The 20836-nt window shown below is 36.4% G+C and overlaps 2 protein-coding genes across 3 annotated transcripts; one reads left to right on the top strand and one right to left on the bottom strand.

Annotated features, from left to right (window-relative positions):
- The first annotated feature begins 2650 nt into the window (after positions 1–2650).
- Positions 2651–8761, top strand: LOC118028373 (protein argonaute 2). The gene is made up of 3 exons (XM_035031942.2): positions 2651–3359; positions 4815–5973; positions 7034–8761. Exons 1-3 carry the CDS (start codon positions 2867–2869, stop codon positions 8472–8474), a joined length of 3093 nt encoding a protein of 1030 aa, XP_034887833.1. The 5' UTR covers positions 2651–2866; the 3' UTR covers positions 8475–8761.
- Positions 8762–16093: 7332 nt separating this feature from the next.
- On the bottom strand, positions 16094–20836 carry LOC118028240 (putative E3 ubiquitin-protein ligase LIN). Of its 2 annotated transcripts, none has more exons than XM_035031776.2 (7): positions 19261–20836; positions 19021–19159; positions 17938–18911; positions 17699–17846; positions 17349–17585; positions 16870–17124; positions 16094–16556 (listed from the first exon to the last, which is right to left on the bottom strand). In XM_035031776.2, exons 1-7 carry the CDS (start codon positions 20304–20306, stop codon positions 16530–16532), a joined length of 2826 nt encoding a protein of 941 aa, XP_034887667.1. In that variant the 5' UTR covers positions 20307–20836; the 3' UTR covers positions 16094–16529. The 2 variants fall into 2 exon arrangements, with proteins under 2 accessions (XP_034887667.1, XP_034887665.1); XM_035031774.2 differs by having other exon boundaries at positions 16827–17124; positions 19261–20830.

Below are 20836 nucleotides of genomic sequence, written 5' to 3'. Positions count from 1 at the left end.
ACATTGCCACCCAAACTTCTATTCTTATTTTTCAAAGGCTCAATTATGATGCCATCAATTGTCATTAGTGTCTATAATTTTTCTCGTAAAAAAAAGAGTTCATGTACCCATGACATGTATTGATTTTTTTTTTATTTGAGTACGAATCCTTATGAGATTTGATCAATCAAGTATCGTGGTTGATTTTGTTGCCGGAATATTAATATGATAGCCAATTAATTCTCTGCTAGGTATCCAGGTTGAAATTTTACTAATTTTTAATCAAGTACTTGTACTTTATAACTTTTTGTATTTGAGTACCTGTTTGATCTTTTTACTGTTTGAGCACTTGTACAGTTGTACTCATAAAATGTTATCACTTTCATCACCTTTCGTTACAATTGAGCTGACATTCCAGTTACCTCTAGTACAAGCGGACCCTGTATCCGAATTGGCCATGGTCTTGTTATTTTTTAACTTTTTTGTTTTTCATTAAAAAATTAAAATATAAAACTTTTTTTTATTTTAAAAATATTTTTAAAAAAAATTGAATTTTTTTTATATTTTTCTTTGTTTTAAATTAATTTTTTTTGATATTTTTAGATTATTTTATACACTAATTTTAAAAATAAAAAAATATATTATTTTGATACGTATCTAAATAAAATTTAATTTAAAAAACAATTATAAGACTCTCAAACAAAAATTCATATAAAATAAAACAACAAAATTTTTAAGTCATTTATCCTAAGAAAAATCATGAAGTACAAGTTCCTCATATGCCATTTATCTTTGTCGATTTCCAATACATGACTCGTTGACAGAGAAATAAGTCAAATAACTGCTCCATTAACAAATTTGTGACATAAATTAACAGAGGTAGTTGATTGATCTAATTTTATAAATACAAGCACTTGAATAGAAAAAATAAATAGTACATGTACTTAAATAAAAATAATTATAAATTACAAGTAATTCATTGACCATTACAAAAAATAATTAAGCAAAGTCCTGTAAAATAATATTTGTTATAGAGATTTTAAACAATGAATTTAATTAATAAGAAATGAAAATCATCACATATAATGATTTTTTTTATATATAGAATATTCCTGCCTTGGAATCAAAGTCCTGTAAAAAAAGAATTCGCACCATACATTACTTTAGAATGTCCACTTTCATTTACTATAATCCAAAACCAATGAATCTCTTCATAGATTAAACAAGAACCACAGTCAGGATGCTTGCTTAATTTATAAGAGATTCGTATGACAATCACCTTAGAAAAATCAGCCAAACGATTTAGAATAATGCAACAAAATCCCCAATTCCAAACTAATTGGTGTTAATTACATGCCTTCATTCTTGACATTTTATATAATTATGCACCAAAATTATTAGAATTTAAATAAGTTAATTTAGTATAAGGCTCGGGTCATGTATTAAAATGAATTAATCTAGAAATTATTAAAAAAAACCATTAACATATTGTTTTGAAAAAGATAAGTTTATTTTATAAAAATTAAATTTTTTTTGCTAACCTACAAATTAATCTAAATTTTTTATTAAAACTAATTAGATATTAAATCAACATATCAATGTAGCGCTAATAAATTACATTTAACATGACAAAACTAAAGAATAAAATGTTAACACTAATTACATGGTTATTGATACTTAATTATAACTGAATTTGTCCTATAATACAATATTAATTAACAAGCTGAAGACACAAAAAAAATCAGAAAAGGTTAACTTAATTATTGATAATATTTGTGCAAAACAACATGAGTATTTTTCATGAACACGGTTTCCTTAAAACCGGCTTCTACGTGGCCCCCACTTTATTCCTAGTTTCCACCGAACCTTCTGGATTCTTCCTTAACACTTCTCTGTTTTTTTTCCCTTAAATTTCTATCATCATTATGCCCTTCTTCCCAAGAGTGCCAGACAAGCAAACGCTCTTAGCAATTTTAACAGCGTAAAGGGGAAATAAGTGAATTACTACTCTATCCTTATAGCTACTTCTTTTACTTAACAAAATGAAGAATATAAAACAACTAAAAACACATTATTAATTTTTTTTTTTGTGTTAATATAAAAAGATTTCAAGCTCTTAACTACGGACGAAGGATATTTTGAGTTTCTTATCGATATCCCACCAGCTAAGCACTTTCCTTGCATCCCACGTAAATTCCCTTTTATTTACCCTAAAAATCCAACTCACCGAAAGCACAATCTCTGGCTTTACTAAATTATATTCCAAGCCTATTAAATTACTGAAAAGTTCATGACGCTGTATAATCAAATGATATTTTTTATAAAAATAGTTATAAACTTATAATCTTTAATTTAATTATTGAATTGGATTAAAATCTAGTTAATATATCTTAAATATCATGCTTTTTATAAAAAATATTAAGAAAACAATATCCAAGTTTAAAAAACATATTCAAATCCAGGCTAGAGAATGGACCGTTCAAGGATTTTTTTTTTTCTAATTATTTTAGGATCTTTTCTTAAATTTTAATGATTTAGATTTTATTCTATTTAAATAATTTTATGTAAAAAAGTCTATAAACTATGAAAATTTTAAACAAATGGGAATATTTCTACTATTTAAAGCTTAGCTCTTAATATTTTTTCGCTGTAAGCTGCCTAAGCTCGCAACTTTCTTGCATTTTATTCCAAAACCTCACTTGAATTTTACACAAATGGGAATATTTCTACTATTTAAAGCTTAGCTCTTAACAAATTTAGATATTTTTTCGCTGTAAGCTGCCTAAGCTCGCAACTTTCTTGCATTTTATTCCAAAACCTCACTGGAGTTTTCTTTGTTTACTGTGTTCAGACCCGGTTTATTACCGAGTTACTCCCGATTTATCCCATGGAGAGAGCAGGCTATCGAGGCGGAGGAAGAGGTGGTCATGGTGGTCGGTACAGTGGTGGTAGAGGAGGTTATGGAGGGGGAGGAAGAGATGGTGGCCGTAGTGGCGGGTATGATGGTGGTCGTGCAAGCGGGTATGGTGGCGGTGGTCGAGCTGGCGGGTATGGTGCTGGTCGTGCTGGCGGTCCACGTCAGCATTGGAGACCAAACAATCAAGGTAGCGGTGGTGTTCCTCCACCCGGTCAAAGTGTTGGTGGACTGGAGGGCACAAGGGGTGGTGGATCACATTCAGAGCGGCATGGAGGTGCTCCAACCAGTCAAAGTGGTGAAATGGGGCCTAGATGGGGCTGGGAAGTCCGTGGTGATAGTGAAGAAGGAAGGAGAGACCAGGTGTCAGAAACTGGGGGAGGAAAGGGACCTTCAAGACCTGTTAATGTGAGTCCATCTAGCAATTGGGCTTCTGGTTCTAGTTCTTCTGGTGATCTTGAACCTCGTAAGCATCTTTTTTGTTTATCAAGTATATTGCTTTCTGTGTATTCAGTTCGGTTGCTGATGATTTGCAAAGAATATGAAATGGTCGTGGTTAATATTTTTTGTTGTTTGATGAATTAGTATGTCTTTTTCGGTTCAAGCTTGAAACTTTTTGTTGATTTTTTTCAAGATGAATAAAAAGAAGGGATTTTTGTTTCTGGGCTTTCAAACTTATGTTGTTCCGGATATGTTTTGGAACGGAAGAGTTATAATTTAAAGGGTGTTTGGAGAAGTTGTTGTTTTTTAAAAGTAATTTCTCAGTACATCAAAACAATATACAAATATTGAAAAAGTATTAATTTTAAATAAAAAAATACAAAATTTTTAGAAACGGGTTAAACTGTGTTCTCAAACGTGGACCATATTTATGGTCTGTGTTTCTGGGCTTTGCGGTTTTGTTCTTTTTAGTTTGTTTAATGAAGTAACTTTGTTTGCATTGCATATGAAATAGGAGTGATATTCATGACTTGTCGTGTACCAGACTTGGGTCTTTTGGACTTCGTTTATTGTTAATTACCAAACTGGAATGGTATCTTTCTACTGGCAATGCAGTGATCCTTGATCAATTCTCTTGTTATTTTTTTTTTCATTTTCTGGGCGTTCTTACCTTTGTTGTTGGGTATATTAGTCTCTACATTCTAAGAAATGCCTTAACGATATCATGAGAGTGTTACATAATGAAATTTTGATTGGTTGATGTGCGATCGGTGAGATACTCTATTTCTGAGACCTGTAATTGTTGACAACCTGATCATTTCTTCCAGATATGTTTTGAATTTCATTTTGTTGTAATATTTACGTGTAAGATTCACCACTTGCATACTTCTTAGGTGCATAACAGCAAAAAGTTGCAATTCTGAATTTTGACTATGCTCACCAATTTAGGAGGAAGCCAAATTTGAAACTGTATAGCAGTCAATTCAAACTGTGTTTAATTTTCGTGGATCTTTGTCGTTTTAATTTTTTTATTTTTCTTAAATTGTTAGACAAAATGGGGATAAATCTCCTGGACAGTGTGTTCAAGACTTTGATAAGAAGTTTTTGCAACTTTTTACTGTCCTTGTCTTGCTTTTAACAACATGGGTTTAGAAAATAGTTAGTGGATGATGTTATGCTTGAAATTCAAAGTTCAACTAAGTTCAGATAGTTATTATCTGTAGCTAACGCAACAATGTAGCAAAGAAATCATGCTCATCCTTTTATTGTCTTTATTAACAAATTGGTTTTGGGACAGTATCTTCTTCTTCTTTTTTCAATCTTGAATGAATATGAAGTCAGGGCAACTGCAGATAGAGCAACTAGATGCTGAATATCTGTCTATTCCAAGATTCAATAATTTTTTTATAGCAACAATTGGATACTTTGAATTTGTCATATGTTGGAAACATTAATGGGATAAGCTCTCTTTTCTTTGCAGGTCCTAATGTGCCAAAAGGATTGGCTTCTGTCAGTGCTAATAGGATTAGTCCAGTTCTACGACCAGATAGAGGTGGCAAACTGGCTGTCCGAACTCCTAAACTTCTTGTAAATCATTTTCTTGTCAAGTTCAATCCTAAGAGCATCATACGGCATTATGATGTTAATATCAAGCAAGAAGTTCTTCCAAATCATGGCAGGCCTGGGAAAATTTCAAAGTCCAATTTAGCAATGATCAGGGATAAGTTATTTGCTGATGATCCTTCTTCGTTTCCTCGTGCTATGACTGCTTATGACGGGGAGAAGAACATTTTCAGTGCAGTTTCCTTGCCCACTGGAACATTTAAAGTGCAGGTCTCTGAGGCAGAAGATGCCAAACCACGTTCTTACCTGTTTACCATAAAGCTTGTGAATGAACTTGAGCTGCACAAGCTGAAGGATTACTTGGACGGGAAACTTCGCACAACACCTCGTGACATATTGCAAGGGATGGATGTTGTGGTGAAGGAGCACCCAGCTAGGACAATGATCTCTGTTTCCCGTAGCTTCCATTCTGATAGAGATCATCAAATTCACCTTGGGCATGGAATCATAGCATCTAGAGGGTGCCAACATAGCCTCAAACCGACCTCCCAAGGCATAGCTTTATGCTTGGACTATTCTGTTCTGTCATTTTATGAGCCACTTTCTGTGATAGAATTCTTGACAAAACATATTTCTGGGTTTAATTTAAATAATTTTAGAAGCTTTAGGAGGGCTGTGGAAGGTGTGCTGAAGGGACTGAAAGTTAGAGTGACTCACCGTGTCACCAAACAAAAATATGTTATTACAGGGTTGACGAGAGATGACGCTCAATATATTACATTTCCTCAAGAAGATCCAGATGGCAAGGCTTCGCAGAATGTTAGGCTTGTTGAATATTTCAGGCAAAAATATCACAGAGATATAGTGCATCAAGATATCCCTTGCCTAGAGATGAGAAGCAAGATGAAGAACTATGTACCAATGGAGTTCTGTGTCTTGGTTGAGGGGCAAGTATTTCCAAAAGAGTATCTGAAGGAAACTGAAGCCAAGATGTTGAAGAAATTCTCACTAGCAAATCCAAAGGATAGACAGAAAACAATATGCAGGATGGTGCAGGATGGAGATGGACCTTGTAGGTATGTATATGCAACACGTTGCCTTTTCATTCTGATACATTATTGAAGCTCATATCTTTTACACAGGTGTTCTGTTTGCTTCATGTTAGATAGTAAAAGCTTCACCTAATAGTTCAAGTTTTTAGGTTGAGATTGTTTTTTAATATAAAAATAGAGCCTTGATGATAAATATTTGTGTTTGAATATTACCATCCCATTCTAATTAATAAAATTCATAAAAAAAAATAAGTACAAAGTAATGGTTGGTATATGTAAATTTTAAGCCCAAAAAGCTTTTATATGAAGGGTGTTTTAGAAAGTAATATAAAACCATATAAAACTATTCTTGGATCATCACCTAATAGCCTAAGCTTTTTGATTAAGATTGTTTTTTGATATTTCACAAAGAATAATGAATTGAGATGGTTTTCTGAGTGATTATTGCTTTCCAATTTGTTTATAACTTTTTCATCCTTTGTATGTTCCCTATTACATATTTAATTAAATGTTGTGTTGGTTGTTACAGTAGCATTTGATAAAACTGCTGAAAGTAATGTTATTTTATCCAACTGCACGACAGCTTCATTTTTCTGTTGGGATTTGTCTAAGCAACAAGGATTCTTTACAGTCACAGGCAATGTCATAGTATCATCATATGTATTTATGGTTGTTGACCATGTCATTGTTAGTATCATGGTATGTCACCCTGGTGAATACAGCTGCTGCTCAAACATGTGGTTTTTATGGAATGCGCACCTTGAATACAATTAATATTATAGTTCTTGACGGAGGAATATACAACGCGTATTCAAGTCTTGCCTATCTGAGGATCTCAGAAATGACTAATTTTCTGTCAAGATTAAAATCTTAAGTCTGGGAAGTGTCTTTTTTGCATGGTATGCTTGCATCATTTTACATGGGCGATTATTGTATGGTACACTTGCATAATATTACAGAAGCAAGCGTAGAACTCTTAAATATGATAAGCATTCTGGGTATGTTATGTAACTTGCGATATGATATTCTGGGTATGTTAAAGTAGAGGATGGGTTCCTCATGTTGTTTATTATTTTGTTTGCAGTGGAGAGATTATCCGAAATTTTGGAGTAGAAGTCAGCAAGAATATGACCTCATTGATGGGTCGTGTGATTGGGCCACCTGAATTGAAGGTAGGTGCCCCCGATGGCAGGGTGATTAAAATACCAGTTGACAAGGAGAAGTGCCAATGGAATCTTGTTGGGAAAGGAGTGGTTGAAGGGAAACCAATTGATCGATGGGCTGTTCTTGACTTCAGCTCTGATGATTATCAAGACCGATTAAATCCGCACCGATTCATCCCTAAGCTGATTGCTCGATGCCAGAATCTGGGGATTCGCATGGAGGAGCCTCTCTTTTATCAACCTACTAGCATGCGGAAGTTCTCTAATGTTGATGTGCTTCGTGAACAACTTGAAACAGTCAATGAACGGGCTCACAAAAGCTGCGGAGGCCAGTTGCAATTTATTCTGTGTGTCATGTCAAGGAAGGATCCTGGTTACAAGTGTCTCAAATGGATTTCTGAAACCAAAGTTGGTATTGTGACACAATGTTGTTTGTCCGCTCCTGCAAATGAAGGAAAGGATCAGTACCTTGCCAATCTTGGTCTCAAGATTAATGCCAAGCTTGGAGGAAGCAATGCAGAGCTCAGTGGCAGACTCCCGTACTTTGGGAATGAAAACCGTGTCATGTTTATTGGGGCTGATGTCAATCATCCTGGTGCTCAAAACAAAACCAGTCCATCCATTGCAGCTGTTGTTGGTACTATAAATTGGCCAGCTGCAAACCGCTATGCAGCTCGAGTTCGTCCTCAGTATCATCGTAAAGAGCAGATTCTGAATTTTGGTGATATGTGCTTGGAGCTTGTTGAATGTTATTCCCGGCTCAATAAAGCGAAACCTGAGAAGATTGTGATTTTTCGTGATGGGGTCAGTGAGGGCCAGTTTGATATGGTTCTTAATGAAGAGTTAATGGACATCATGAAGGCATTCAAGTCAATCAATTACACCCCAACCATAACACTCATTGTTGCCCAGAAACGGCACCAGACTCGTCTTTTTCCTGGGGATGAGGGATCTACTGGCAATGTGTCTCCAGGCACGGTTGTGGACACAACAATTGTTCATCCTTTTGAGTATGACTTTTACCTCTGTAGCCACTACGGAAGCCTTGGGACAAGCAAGCCCACGCATTATTATGTTCTATGGGATGAGCATGGCCTCAGTTCGGACGACTTGCAGAGGCTCATATACAACTTGTGCTTCACATTTGCTCGTTGCACAAAACCTGTGTCATTAGTCCCACCAGTCTACTATGCTGACCTTGTTGCTTATAGAGGAAGGCTTTACCATGAGGCAGTAATGGAAGGGCAGTCTCCATCTTCGTCATCTTCGAGGACTTCATCATCACTTTCAACGGCAGCTTCGCTGGAAGAGAGGTTCTTTACGCTGCATGCAGACCTGGAAAACATCATGTTTTTTGTTTGAAAATCTACAGGCAAATCTCCATCTCTTTTGGCAGTGAAGGAGATTGCCACCGATTCTCTTTTGGAAATGATGTTACACATGTTAGAGTATTGACAACTACTGCCAACAAATCAGGAGAGAATATCTCCACAGTTGCCACAGGATCAGGATGGTTATCAGATGAGGAGAGTATTTCAAATACTCTGCAGGATACTAGCTAGCTTTAAAATTCAAATCTCTAGCTTATCCTCCTTTAAATATTCAAATGTTTGTTTAGAATACAAATCTGTGTAAACCTATATATACACGTGAGAATAAGAAAGATGTAATTAAGTAAAAGTGATTCTACTTTAATATATATATATATATATATATATATATATATATATATATATATGCAGAATTCTACTCTGCTTCCTTTCTTTATTCTTTTATGGTATCAGAGCAATAGGCAAACACCTTATTCGTTTCAATCGTTTCCCGCAATCTTCCTTATTTGCATCATTCCTATTATCTTCAAAACAGTTTCCATGACTTCCCCTAATACCACACAGTTTTCCTCTCCATCTACTCAACATTTTCAATCAATCTCACAACCCGTAAGCAACAAACTTGAAGGACACAATTATTTGACATGGAGTGTTCAGTTTCAAGTCTTTCTTCGAAGTCATGATCTGAATGGTATGATTGATGGTTCTGAAGAAGCACCATCTAAACTTCTTTCAGATAACTCTCCTAATCCAGCCTATACAATCTGGTTCAGAAAAGACAATTGTGTTTTAAGCTGGTTGCTAGCCTCTATTTCTGAAAAGCTAGTATCTACTATCTTTAATCTGAAAACTTCCAAGCAGGTCTGGGATTCTCTTCAGACTCATTTTTCAACTACCTCAAGATCTCATATTGCTCTTCTTAAGAGACAACTTCAAACTATTGTTCAAGGAAATCGATCATGCTCTATATTCTTTGAAGATGCTAAGCAATTGGCTGATCAACTTGCTGCCGCAGGCCAACCTGTGGATGATCAGGATTTCATCACCTTTCTACTTGGTGGTCTTCGTGCCACCTATACTCCATTCATTACGTCTTACAATTTTGCTTACAGGGACAAGGAATTATCTCTTGATGATTTTCAATCTGAACTTTTCAGTTTTGAGACACTAGTTGAAGCACCTATTCTGATGCAAAATCAAAATTTTGCATTTGCTGCCAAACACTCTAATTATCCCAAAAGAAAGCCTGCAGGTACTGTTTCAAGATCTCAATAATTTGTTGTATCAACACAGCCTCGTGGTCCTCCTACAAATCATTTAAATCCTGATAGGGGAGCCCCACAAGAACGGCCAAAATGTCAGATTTGTGATAAGCATAATCACATTGCTTTGGATTGCTTCCAACATTTCAACTTTTCTTTCCAAGGCAGGAGGCCATCTTCTGAGTTAGCAGCCATGGCTGCTGAAGCAAATAACACCTTTGAGCAGCAAACTTAGTATGCTAACAGTGGTGCCAATGCTCACATTATTGCCAATGCAGCAAACTTGACAACCCTTCAACCGTATGATGATCATGACACTGTCGAAGTAGGCAATGGTTCAGGTTTGATCATAAAAAACACTGGATTCTCTACTCTACATACAAATCACAATTCTTTTCAGTTAAATAAAGTATTTCACTATCCTCAAGCTGCAACCAATCTATTATCCATTAACCAGCTTTGTCTTGATAATGACTGTTATTTTATTCCGATTGGAATGGATTTTTGTGTGGAGGAGAACAAAACCGACAGACTATTGCTTCACGGGCTGGTTGAGGATGGACTTTATCCAATAAATGGGACCAAGAATTTCATCAATAAATTCCGTTGTCTAACCTCCAAGTTAGGAACAAAAGCCACCAGTGATCAATGGCATGATCGCCTAGGACACCCTGCGAGTAATATACTAGAATATTTATCTGCTTCCCTGCAAATAAAGAAACCAGCACCTAAAAAATTATCTTTTCCCGATTCCACCAGACAGTCCACTCGACCTTTAGCTTTAATTCACACTGATGTTTAGGTATCTCCTATCACTTCAGTTGGCGGTTGTCGCTATTATGTTTTGTTTATTGATGACTTTAGTCGTTTTACGTGGATGTATCCCATGCGTTTCAAAAGTGATGTTCTTTCAATTTTTCAAAAATATAAAACTCTTGTCAAAAATTTATTTTCATGTTCCATTCAACAATTACAATCTGATAATGGTGGAGAATATCTATCCAAAGAGTTTAAAATATTTTTAGAAAATAATGGCATCTTTCATAGATTAACATGTCCTTATACATCCTCATAAAATGGTGTTGTTGAACGTAAACATAGACATATTCAAGAAATGGGGTTAACTCTTTTAGCCAAAGCAGGTCTTCCTAATTGTTACTGGGTAGATGCCTTCCTGACATCAGTCTACTTGATAAATCGCCTACCCACCAAAGTTCTTAAAATGCTACCACCATATTTTATCCTTCATAAAACTATGCCTAGCTATTCTGAACTTCGAACTTTTGGGTGTGCCTGTTATCCTTATCTCAAGCTATATGAAAAACATAAATTAGCTTTTCGAAGTAAACAGTGTATTTTCATTGGATATTTAATCAACAAAAAGGATATCGTTGCTTAGAATATAGCATGGGTCAAGTTTTTATTTCGAGACATGTAGTTTTTGATGAAAACACATTTCCTGGATTGAACATAAGTTCTTCCGCGACCAGCCCACAACCAGCAAATCTCTCGGTATGTCTTCTCAACCTTTATTCTTTTCATTACAGTCAATTAATCAAGACTTCAATATTCTTCCCATTGCTTCATGTCCGGAATTACCAACAGCCACTACACCTGTAACCTCTCCTTTGCCAATAAATGATTCCCATCCAAATAATTCTACGACAAAAACTGCACCTATACCTTCTCTTCTACCACCTGATGATTCAGCCACTGCACCTATACCTTTTGTTCTGCCACCTAATGCTTTTCATACAAATAATCCTATACCCCATAGAGAAATTGTCACCCGGTCCAAGACAGGTAAACTCAAAGCCAAAGAATTTGCTGGTTTCAAAACATTCCTTGTTACGCACCACCTTTTGTGTGTCTTCTCCAGTATTATGATTGAATCTGAACCTACCTGTTTTACAAAGGCAGTGACTAAACTTGAATGGCGGGCAGCAATGGGCTGTGAATTTGATGCATTGATGGCTAATGGGACATGGTCTCTTTGTCCATGGCCACTAAACAAACGTGTTGTTCGTAACAAGTGGGTTTATAAGATTAAAAGACATCCTGATGGCCGTATCGAACGCTACAAGGCAAGGCTTGTTGCTAAGGGGTTTGATCAAATTTCTAGAATTGATTACTATGACACTTTCTCTCCAGTTGTTAAATCTACTACCATACAGTTAGTTTTGGCTCTTGTTGTCTCTTTAAAATGGAATGTTAAATAGTTGGATGTTTCAAATGCCTTTCTGCATGGCATTTTGGATGAAGAAGTATATATGGAACAACCGAAAGGCTATGAAGATGATAATTTTCCAGAGCATGTATGTCGCCTGCATAAATCACTCTATGGTCTTAAACAAGCTCCTAAAGCTTGGTTTCAACGACTCTCACAGCAATTGGTTGAGTATGGTTTTACGGAATCGAAAATGGATTATTCCTTATCACAGGATCTAACACCTAAGTAATTCATCACTTTATTGACTCACTGAAAACAGAGTTTCAAGTTAAAGATTTGGGTGAATTGAGCTACTTCTTTGGAATTCAAGCACTCCGAAATCAAGAAGGCTTACATCTGCGACAGGCTAAATACATCACTGATTTACTACACAGCACAGATATGGTTGGTGCGAAACCTTTGAACTGTCCATCTTCTTCAGGACCAAAGTTGTCATCTGTTGCTGGTAATTTATTACCTGATCCCACTGACTATCGAAGAGTTGTCGGTGCTCTTCAATATTGCACCATCACCAGACCAGACATTGAGTATTCAGTCAACCAGTTATGCCAATTTATGCATTGTCCTCGTGATGTCCACTGGAAAGCTGTGAAGCGTGTACTACGATATCTGAAGGGCACTATCGATGTTGGTCTTTATTATGTTCCAGGAGATATCAAACTAAATGCTTACTGTGATTCCGATTGGGCAGGAGATCCAGATAACAGACGCAGCACCACTGGTTATGGAGTATTCTTAGGCACAAATCTCATTTCCTGGAGTAGTAAAAAGCAAGGGGTTGTCTCTAGATCCAGCACTGAGGCTAAATACAGAAGCTTGGCTCATACAACTGCTGAGTTGTATTGGCTTCGTATGATTTTTCATGATTTGAAAATCACGTTGCCTGCAACACCGAATTTATGGTGTGACAACATAGGTGCAATTGCCTTGGCTTCTAATCCTGTTTTCCATGCACGAACGAAACACATAGAGATTGATTATCATTTCATCAGGGAGAAGGTGATTAATCGTGATATCGACGTTAAACACATTTCCACGAAAGATTAGATTGCAAATGTTTTTACAAAAGGTCACTCTGCCACTCGTTTTACACTTTTACGAGGCAACCTGTCTGTGTGTATTCTCCCCAACAGTTTGAGAGGGGTGTTAGAGTATTGACAGCTACTGCCAACAGATCAGGAGAGAATATCTCCACAGTCGCCACAGGATCAGGATTGTTATCAGATGAGGAGAGTATTTCAAATACTCTGTAGGATACTAGCTAGCTTTAAAATTCAAATCTCTAGCTTATCCTCCTTTAAATATTCAAATGGTTGTTTAGAATACAAATCTGTGTAAACCTATATATACACGTAAGAATAAGAAAGATATAATTAAGTAAAAGTGATTCTACTTTAATATACATATCTGCAGAATTCTACTCTGCTTCCTTTCTTTATTCTTTTACACAAGCTTGCACCTTTACTAGGCAAATCAAATAGTGGAGTTTGTGCGTGAATCTAACTATCTGGAAACTCCTCTGTATTTCCCATGGTTTCACAGACCATGGGAATTGGAGGAATGACATGTCATTAAGGTTAGTTTTCCGTTTGGATGGTTCGTTTTCTGTGTGTTTTCTCATCGGATCTTGGATGCTATTACTAAGCTTCATGTGCGTTAAGACGTTTGATGGCACTACAGTTCTTGACATTGTTGTTGGTTTCGAATTTGAAACTACGTTTCTTTTGATGCTGTTCATATGCCTCTGTGATTGATCCCTTATTTCTTATCAGTTATACATTACTGCTAGTCCCTGTGTGATTTTCCCTGTTACCTATGCCTGGAGTTTCAAAGAAATCAGATAGATTTGGTGCAAACAAATAGATTGAACTCAAATAATTTTGGTATCCAGTCCTCTGGGAGGACATTCTTTCCCTTGCTGCTCACATGGCATATATTTGTTGGGATCACAGGTCCTCTGTCACTGAAGAACACTGCTAGAAACCCAAAATTTGTTTTACGTAGGTGATGAACTATTACATGTTAGCAGCGAGGATACAAATTACCAGCCCATCCTGGAAGCATCTGAAATGACATTTATTACACATTTTCAGATTATGATAATCTGGCTTTTCCACCGTTAATTACCATTTCATCATCAGATGACTAACTTGCATCTTAATTAACGACAGATGTTATCTCGTTATGTTAATTACTATTTTGGAATAGAAAATAAAGATAGATGATAAATATTTCTTTGTATTTCTTATTTTGAATAATATAAAAAAATATTTTAAAAATAAATTTATTTTATATTTTTTATTTTTATTATTTCAACCAATATATTTTTGTTTTTATTATCTCTATTTTTTCAATTTCATAACATTATCCTAAAGCGATGAGAGATTGCTTTCTAGATGTACAAAGCCAAAACTTTGGGGTCAGTATGATGTCAATGACAGTATAACGTATCAGTGGTGTTCAAGTTAATCCTTTTGTTTTTTCCCTATCTTTTTTTTTTTTTTTTTGTCTTTCATGAATTCTACAGCTTTCAATTATTTGAATACAAAGATTGCATTTTATTTTAATTCATGACTTAGTTTTTTGGAGTTTGAGATTTTAATAAAAATATTAAATAAATGACAATTTAATTTAATAGGATAGATACTTTTATCTTGATTGAAAAAATATTGATGTCCGAATCAAAATTCGTTAATTTTTTTTAAAATAAAAATTTATTTTAAAATTTTTTTAAGTTAATATATTTAATTTATCACTCAAAATTTATGCCAAGTAGATTCTCAAATCAAGTTTAATAGGTATACACATAGATAAACAAATATTAATTTGATTTTTGTTTTCTATATACTTTAAAGATGAAATAAAGTAGTTGAATCCTTACTAGTTAAGAAAGATCTAATCCATGGTAGGCATGGAGATACTAACCCTTTTCTGTAAGACTGCATGGAAGTTGACCTTGTTAGTTTTGAATTCAAACTATGCTCCTTTTTTTTTCTTTTTTTCTTTTTTTATGTTTGATAGACTTGCTGTAAACTACTCTCAGATGTCTGTGAAAAATAAAAACAAGATTCAGAACTGTCATTTCTTTCAGGCAATGTCACTGGCAAAGACTATATAGAGTGATTTGCCAGGTTAACTATAATCCCAAGTATCTCTATAGCTAATCAAAGTTATTAGGAGCTAGACATTTTTGGACATATAACTATGGGAGCAAATGCTTTGTATTTTCATGAAAGTTCTCTAATCATTGCTTCATAATCTTGTACAAAACTGGTACTCTTCAGCTGCTTAAAAGACACGAAATGCCTTTTGGGATGCTTTTAATATATTGATGCCAAATCAATGCTCTTGTCGTGTCAGTCATAGGTCTTCTTTTGCTGCAATAGATAATTCTATGGCATCCATGCACTTATGATTTCTTAATCGAGATGATTGGATTTGAAGGTATCAGAGGACATTAGGGCTTGGAGTTATGGAACTACATGCATGTACAATCTTGTAAGAATCTACTCTTACATAGATGCCTTGCCTTCACGTTTGGTACATTGGATTTTTTCAGCTGTGGTCCCTTTTTAAGATTCCTGGAAATTTGGATTACTCATGACTCTATGGTTCAAATTAATGTGGAATGTTGTGTTTTTGTTCTATTAGGTAGAGTAATAGTGTCGTTCATGTGGAACTGGGACTCCATGGCTCAAATTATAGTGGAATGTTGTGTTTTTGTTCTATTAGGTAGAGTAATAGTGTCATTCATGTGGAACTGGGACCATAGCTTAACATTTTCTGCAGACGGAGGGGACCCCAAGAACAAGAAGAAGACAATATAACTGGATAGGACATACATTCTTTCAGCTAATTGCCACTCATACTGTATTTTTTTCTTGGAATTTTATGCCCTCCTTTCACCAAAGGGAACTGCAAGACCAGAACACTAAAATTTGCTGTTTTTAGGTGGTATCAGTAGAATTCAAATATGTAGGGAACATGGGCATCACATAGTTGAGAAAGACACCTGCATAAATTTTAAGGAGAAAATTTAAAACCTGAGACAGTAGGAGTGTGGAGTGACAGGTAGGCTTGGCCAGTGGAGACAAATGTAAGCTGCAATGGGACTCTAGATGGCGACCATTGCATGTGTGTGTGAGTTGGAAAGATGCAGAGATAATGTTCAATGTGAAATTCCCAGCCAAGTCTTTTGAGGCTAATGAGGTGCATACAGAAGAATATTGTCTCTTCAAATCTAAAGCTTTTCTGAGAATTGGAGAAATCTACTTCAATATTGAGATAAAGCTTTTTACAAAATCAATGAAAGTGAAGAGAGACCTCACACTGGAACTATTCCTATGCAGTATACATGCATTCAGAAACCAAGAAAGTGTATAAAATTGGCAAGACGAGAAGAAGAACATGAAACAAAATCCTCTTGAGGAACAAAAGCTCTAACCTCCCACTCTGCGACGTCGCACAATAGGAAAATCTTCAACGTTGTGCTTGCACTTCTTGATTCCTGTAATTGCTTGTGTTGATTGACAAGATAGGCTGATAAGCTATCCAAGTCACAAAGGATTTCGAAGAGGATCTATCAACTCTTTATTCAATGTTGAAAGCATTGAGAGATATTCTGTCAACAGATAATGATAGGTTAAGGAGTCAGATAACCTTCTAAAAGATATCAATTCTCAAATATGACAGGTTTGAACTCATTTGCAGACATGCTAGAACTAAAATAATCCCTTTAAGCTCATCTTTATGTTGCATAAATCCCATGTTTTCTTCTTAGGTTTTGAAGAATCTTGACTAGTTTGCCTTTTTTTTTTTGGCGAGAAAACAGAAGATAAAACACCCTTTTATATACTTTTCACACAAAAATCAATGATCAAGAACATCATACCTGAACTTTTTATGAGATGCTGTGGTGAAAAAGATGGACTCACTCTTTCAATTAGAGCTTTGTCATAAAGTGGTAATTCTAGCAGTTGCGGCTGAAATTTCGAGATTGAATTTTCATTTGTTACTGGAAGCAGGATTCTGCTCATCCATGCAACAGTGAAGAGGCTTGATTGCACTAAATTTGGGATGCCATTGGCAATGGAACTCGAAAGGGCAGCCAAAAAACTCTTGCTGCCACTGTTGAGCAAGACCACTGCTACTTTCCTTTGCCAATCTTCCATCGCATCTTCCTCTTCATTCTAGTTGGGCATTCAAATAACACAAGCAATCATTATACAGGGGAGTATAATTTTTTCTTTGTCACCAAACTACTGCTAATTCATTTGTTAAAAAGACTAATGTGACAAATTAAAAAATGCAGCACCAGAAGAACCACTCGTCCCTTGTACTCATTTTTCTTCAGACTTGAACTTTTTGTAAACGTGGATTTATTTTGCTGGTATGTTGCTATATTAAAGCTTACCAAGTTCCCATCAACTATTTCCTTTCGACGAAATGATTCCCGTAATCTCTCATGGAAGCCTGCTTGTTGTAAAAGCCAATCTTCTGCGGTCGCCTCTCCATTGTATGAAAAACAGCCTCCCAACATCAAGAGAGCTTTTGAGGATTGTTCTTGAACCTTTGTGCTGGGGCAATCTAAAGATTCTGTGATTGCCTCAACTGCTTCATCCCTATACAAACTGGACTTCGAAAGATCTCCCTGCAACATCACTGCTACTTATTGTTCAAGATTTTGAATCCAAACTGTTATAAACTAGTATTTTGGTCTCAGCACCGAAAATGGACCATTAGCTTACTTACAAATGGACTTACCAGAAGCTCAAGCTGTAAGAGAACTGCCGCAACCAGCGGGCGTTCTTCAGGCGAAGATCTCTGGAGATAGACTAGAAAGATGTGCATGGTGTTCAAGCCACCCCATCCATTATTGAGTCCCGTTAAGAATTTAACGATCCGTGTTCTTCTGCTCACATTTCCTCAGATTAATCAGAATACAAATTGAATAGTAAGCTTACTAAACATGTTTTACAGAAGTGAAACTAGAAAATTCATACCTACTCAGGCACAGTAGCTCCGCTAGTAAATTGAATGCACACCCATTATACTTCTTCTGGATACCAAGAACAATGAGCTCAAGGAGAGAGGTCTTGTTCAAATTGTCAGCTAAGTAGTTCCGACAGCTCCCATTTGCTCGAATGCAACATAACATGAGGGTAGCAGCATGATTTCTCTCGATAACGTCTCCTACTTCAAAGGTCCTTGCCAACAAGCTCAATCCTCCCAGGGAAACAACTTGACTAGCATTCTCTAAGTTCCTATCTTCATCAAAACCTGTTAGAAGTTGGTCTAAGAAGTACATTGCTGCCTTTTGAGGCATGCACCTTACTGTGAATAAGGTCTGCAACTGGCCTCCAAACTCTAAAACTCGAAGGACTAGTGCTACCCACTCAATAGGAACCATCTGTTTTGCCTTCGGCTTCGACAGGTAAAGCAGAACAGCAGCTTTGAGAAATAAACTGCTACTTTTTAAGAGTTTCATGAAGATCTTGAGCTGTGGATCAGAGTTTAGTACTATTAGCCTATTTGCTTCATTTCTTGTTACAAGCTCTGCGAGAATAGATATTGCCAGCTCTAGAACTTCATCATCAGTGGAAGCAAACAAGACCTCAAGCAACCCTTCAATCACAGGTGCCTTTGATAAAGCACCTTCAATTACGTTACTGCCAGGTGAGTCCAACCAGGCTTTGGCAGTGACATGGATTGCAATTTCACACTCAGCTAGACTATCTGAGGAGCAAATAGTGCTAATGGCTCTACTTAGATCACTAGGAGGGAGATGGATTGTCTCTTCATTCCTGATTGAATCAGTCCTGACTATGATGTTTCCATTAACCAGGCATTTTGATAACGCACTTTGGCAGGAAAAGAGCCTAAAATAGTCTGATTTCTGAGGCTCATGCCGTCTATCATTTTTCGAAATTCCATAATTTTGACTCGATGGCCTTCGAGGAGCCCTCGTCTTCTTATTCTGTAAAAATTAGAAAACTATTGATTGTATTCTCCAATAAAGCAGTAGACTTTAGTTAGAAATAGGAAGGTGGTAGCAGAGTTTCGGGAATAGGGACAAAGATACTCACAGTAGCATAATTGCAATCTTTGTATTCATCTATGCACACCTTTTCTTCCTCTATGCTCCATGTATCCATTGAAGCTCTATTTCGAGAATCGAAGTCCATCGATTGGCGTTCTAGCGTGGGGCCAAACACAGCTCGGTATCTTTTGAGATTAACACAAAAATCATAAAGCAAATAACATACTGTCAAGACCTTTTTTCTAATTTTGAAAAATAAACTTGGAAATGGTGATCAATGACTTACAAGTTTGTGTTGATGGAGGAACGTGAGTAATAAGAATCCGATGATCTCCTCATTGATGGTGCATAACTTGATCTAGATGGCAAAGGGATGGCTGGAACAGAAGGAGCTTTAGCCCCAACCTTGAGCCACTCTTTATAATAAAGAGCAAACTGGATTGTTCCCTTATCCATCTGGTCATTATAGACCTTACTCAAAGTTTTCACCCTTCTTTCCATCTCAACATGCTGGGAGCCTGAGAGAAATTCAAGTTCCTCATGGTACCAAACTTTAAGATGAAGAAGATGGGGAAGAAGGAAATGCTCCCAAAGATCAGGAAGCAAGTGAGTCCTCGCTAAAAATGGCGCGTCGCAAAAAACATGAAGCAGATGCCTGGCAGATGTCCTGTCATTCTTCTCTAGCTTGTAAACAATAGACAAGTACAATTGAGCACAAGCTGAGAGATGTGAATTGGGAACACCACAAGTGGAACCATTCCCGGATTTCTTAGAATTCAATGAAGCAACAATGTTCAAAAGCTGGATTGAGTTTTTCAATGACTCCACCTTCAACTCCTTTCTTGTTGCTTGCTCTTCAACCAACTTCTCAATGCTTTCCATTCCCGACTCCATATTCCCAAAAATCCCATCATCCGAACCCATGCCTCTTCCCACCAAGCAAGAGCTGCACTTCTCTCTAATCATCTCCCTAAAACTCACATCTTTTGTGTACCTGCCTATATAACCACTGAGTATAGATACCACTGCTCTAATAGCTATTTCATCGATTGCAGGATCTTCTCCCCTCAACAATGACTTAGACTGCAATCTCTCCGTATCCGAACTCACTCTCCTCGATGAAAATATCGACGACCCTTTTCGAATGGAGGCCTTATCGGTCTTCTTCTTGGAAGAATGGGGCCTTTTTTGGTCATGGCAAACATGTATAGGCAATATTACAGACTCTTCTGGTCTAATCAATCTGTCTCTAGGCTTCAACTGTGCCCTATTTCTCAAGAAACTTCTGTGCTCAAATCCTTCCTCGGCGAGCAACTGATTCAAGGAAGCCATTTCTAGGTGAATTGAGTTTGGTTTTGGAGCGAAGAATTTAGTGTCAAAAGGTTCACTGACATTCCTTCACAACCAAGAATAGATAACAAAGTACAGCTATAGAAGCAAGAAAATGCAAGAAAGTGGTTAAGAAAGACACACAAATAAGGACAGAGAGAACTCGGGGTGATTTTCTTTTGGTAACCCGGCCCGGTTCAAATTAGTTACATCAGTTAAAACTCCCACCAATCAAACCCAACAAATACAATTCTTCATAAAATAGTACTGTAAGTTAAAACAAGAGGGAGAGAGGGATGTGATAAGGCCTGAGATGAATGGATCAATCAAGCAAGCAAGATTTGTCTAAAAAAACAATTTTTGAAACTAGGGGAAGCATATGAAATGCCTAGCATGAACAGGACCCACACTGACAGAAGTAGCAGAAATCAACAAATTCATGGAAAATTAGAAGCGATCAGCGGGCAGAACAACATCTAGTCTCAATGACATTGCATGATCGATGTTGCCTTGTCCAGTACTTTTGAGTGCCA

This window comes from Populus alba, chromosome 15, assembly GCF_005239225.2.
Source record: "Populus alba chromosome 15, ASM523922v2, whole genome shotgun sequence".
In the NCBI taxonomy this organism is placed as follows: Eukaryota; Viridiplantae; Streptophyta; class Magnoliopsida; order Malpighiales; family Salicaceae; genus Populus; species Populus alba.
Note: the sequence above shows the minus strand (reverse complement) of the source record. Positions and strands in the feature narration are given on the sequence as shown.

Excerpts from the sequence above, each read along its gene's own strand:
- LOC118028240 (XM_035031774.2), bottom strand. The coding sequence starts at position 20,306 with ATGGCTTCCTTGAATCAGTTGCTCGCCGAGGAAGGATTTGAGCACAGA. Across the intron at positions 17,586-17,698 it reads TCTTACAGCTTGAGCTTCTG|GGAGATCTTTCGAAGTCCAG; the intron begins GTAAGTCCATTT and ends GTGATGTTGCAG. Across the intron at positions 17,125-17,348 it reads AAATAGTTGATGGGAACTTG|AATGAAGAGGAAGATGCGAT; the intron begins GTAAGCTTTAAT and ends ATGCCCAACTAG.
- LOC118028373 (XM_035031942.2), top strand. The coding sequence starts at position 2,867 with ATGGAGAGAGCAGGCTATCGAGGCGGAGGAAGAGGTGGTCATGGTGGT. Across the intron at positions 3,360-4,814 it reads TTCTGGTGATCTTGAACCTC|GTCCTAATGTGCCAAAAGGA; the intron begins GTAAGCATCTTT and ends TTTTCTTTGCAG. Across the intron at positions 5,974-7,033 it reads GATGGAGATGGACCTTGTAG|TGGAGAGATTATCCGAAATT; the intron begins GTATGTATATGC and ends TTTTGTTTGCAG.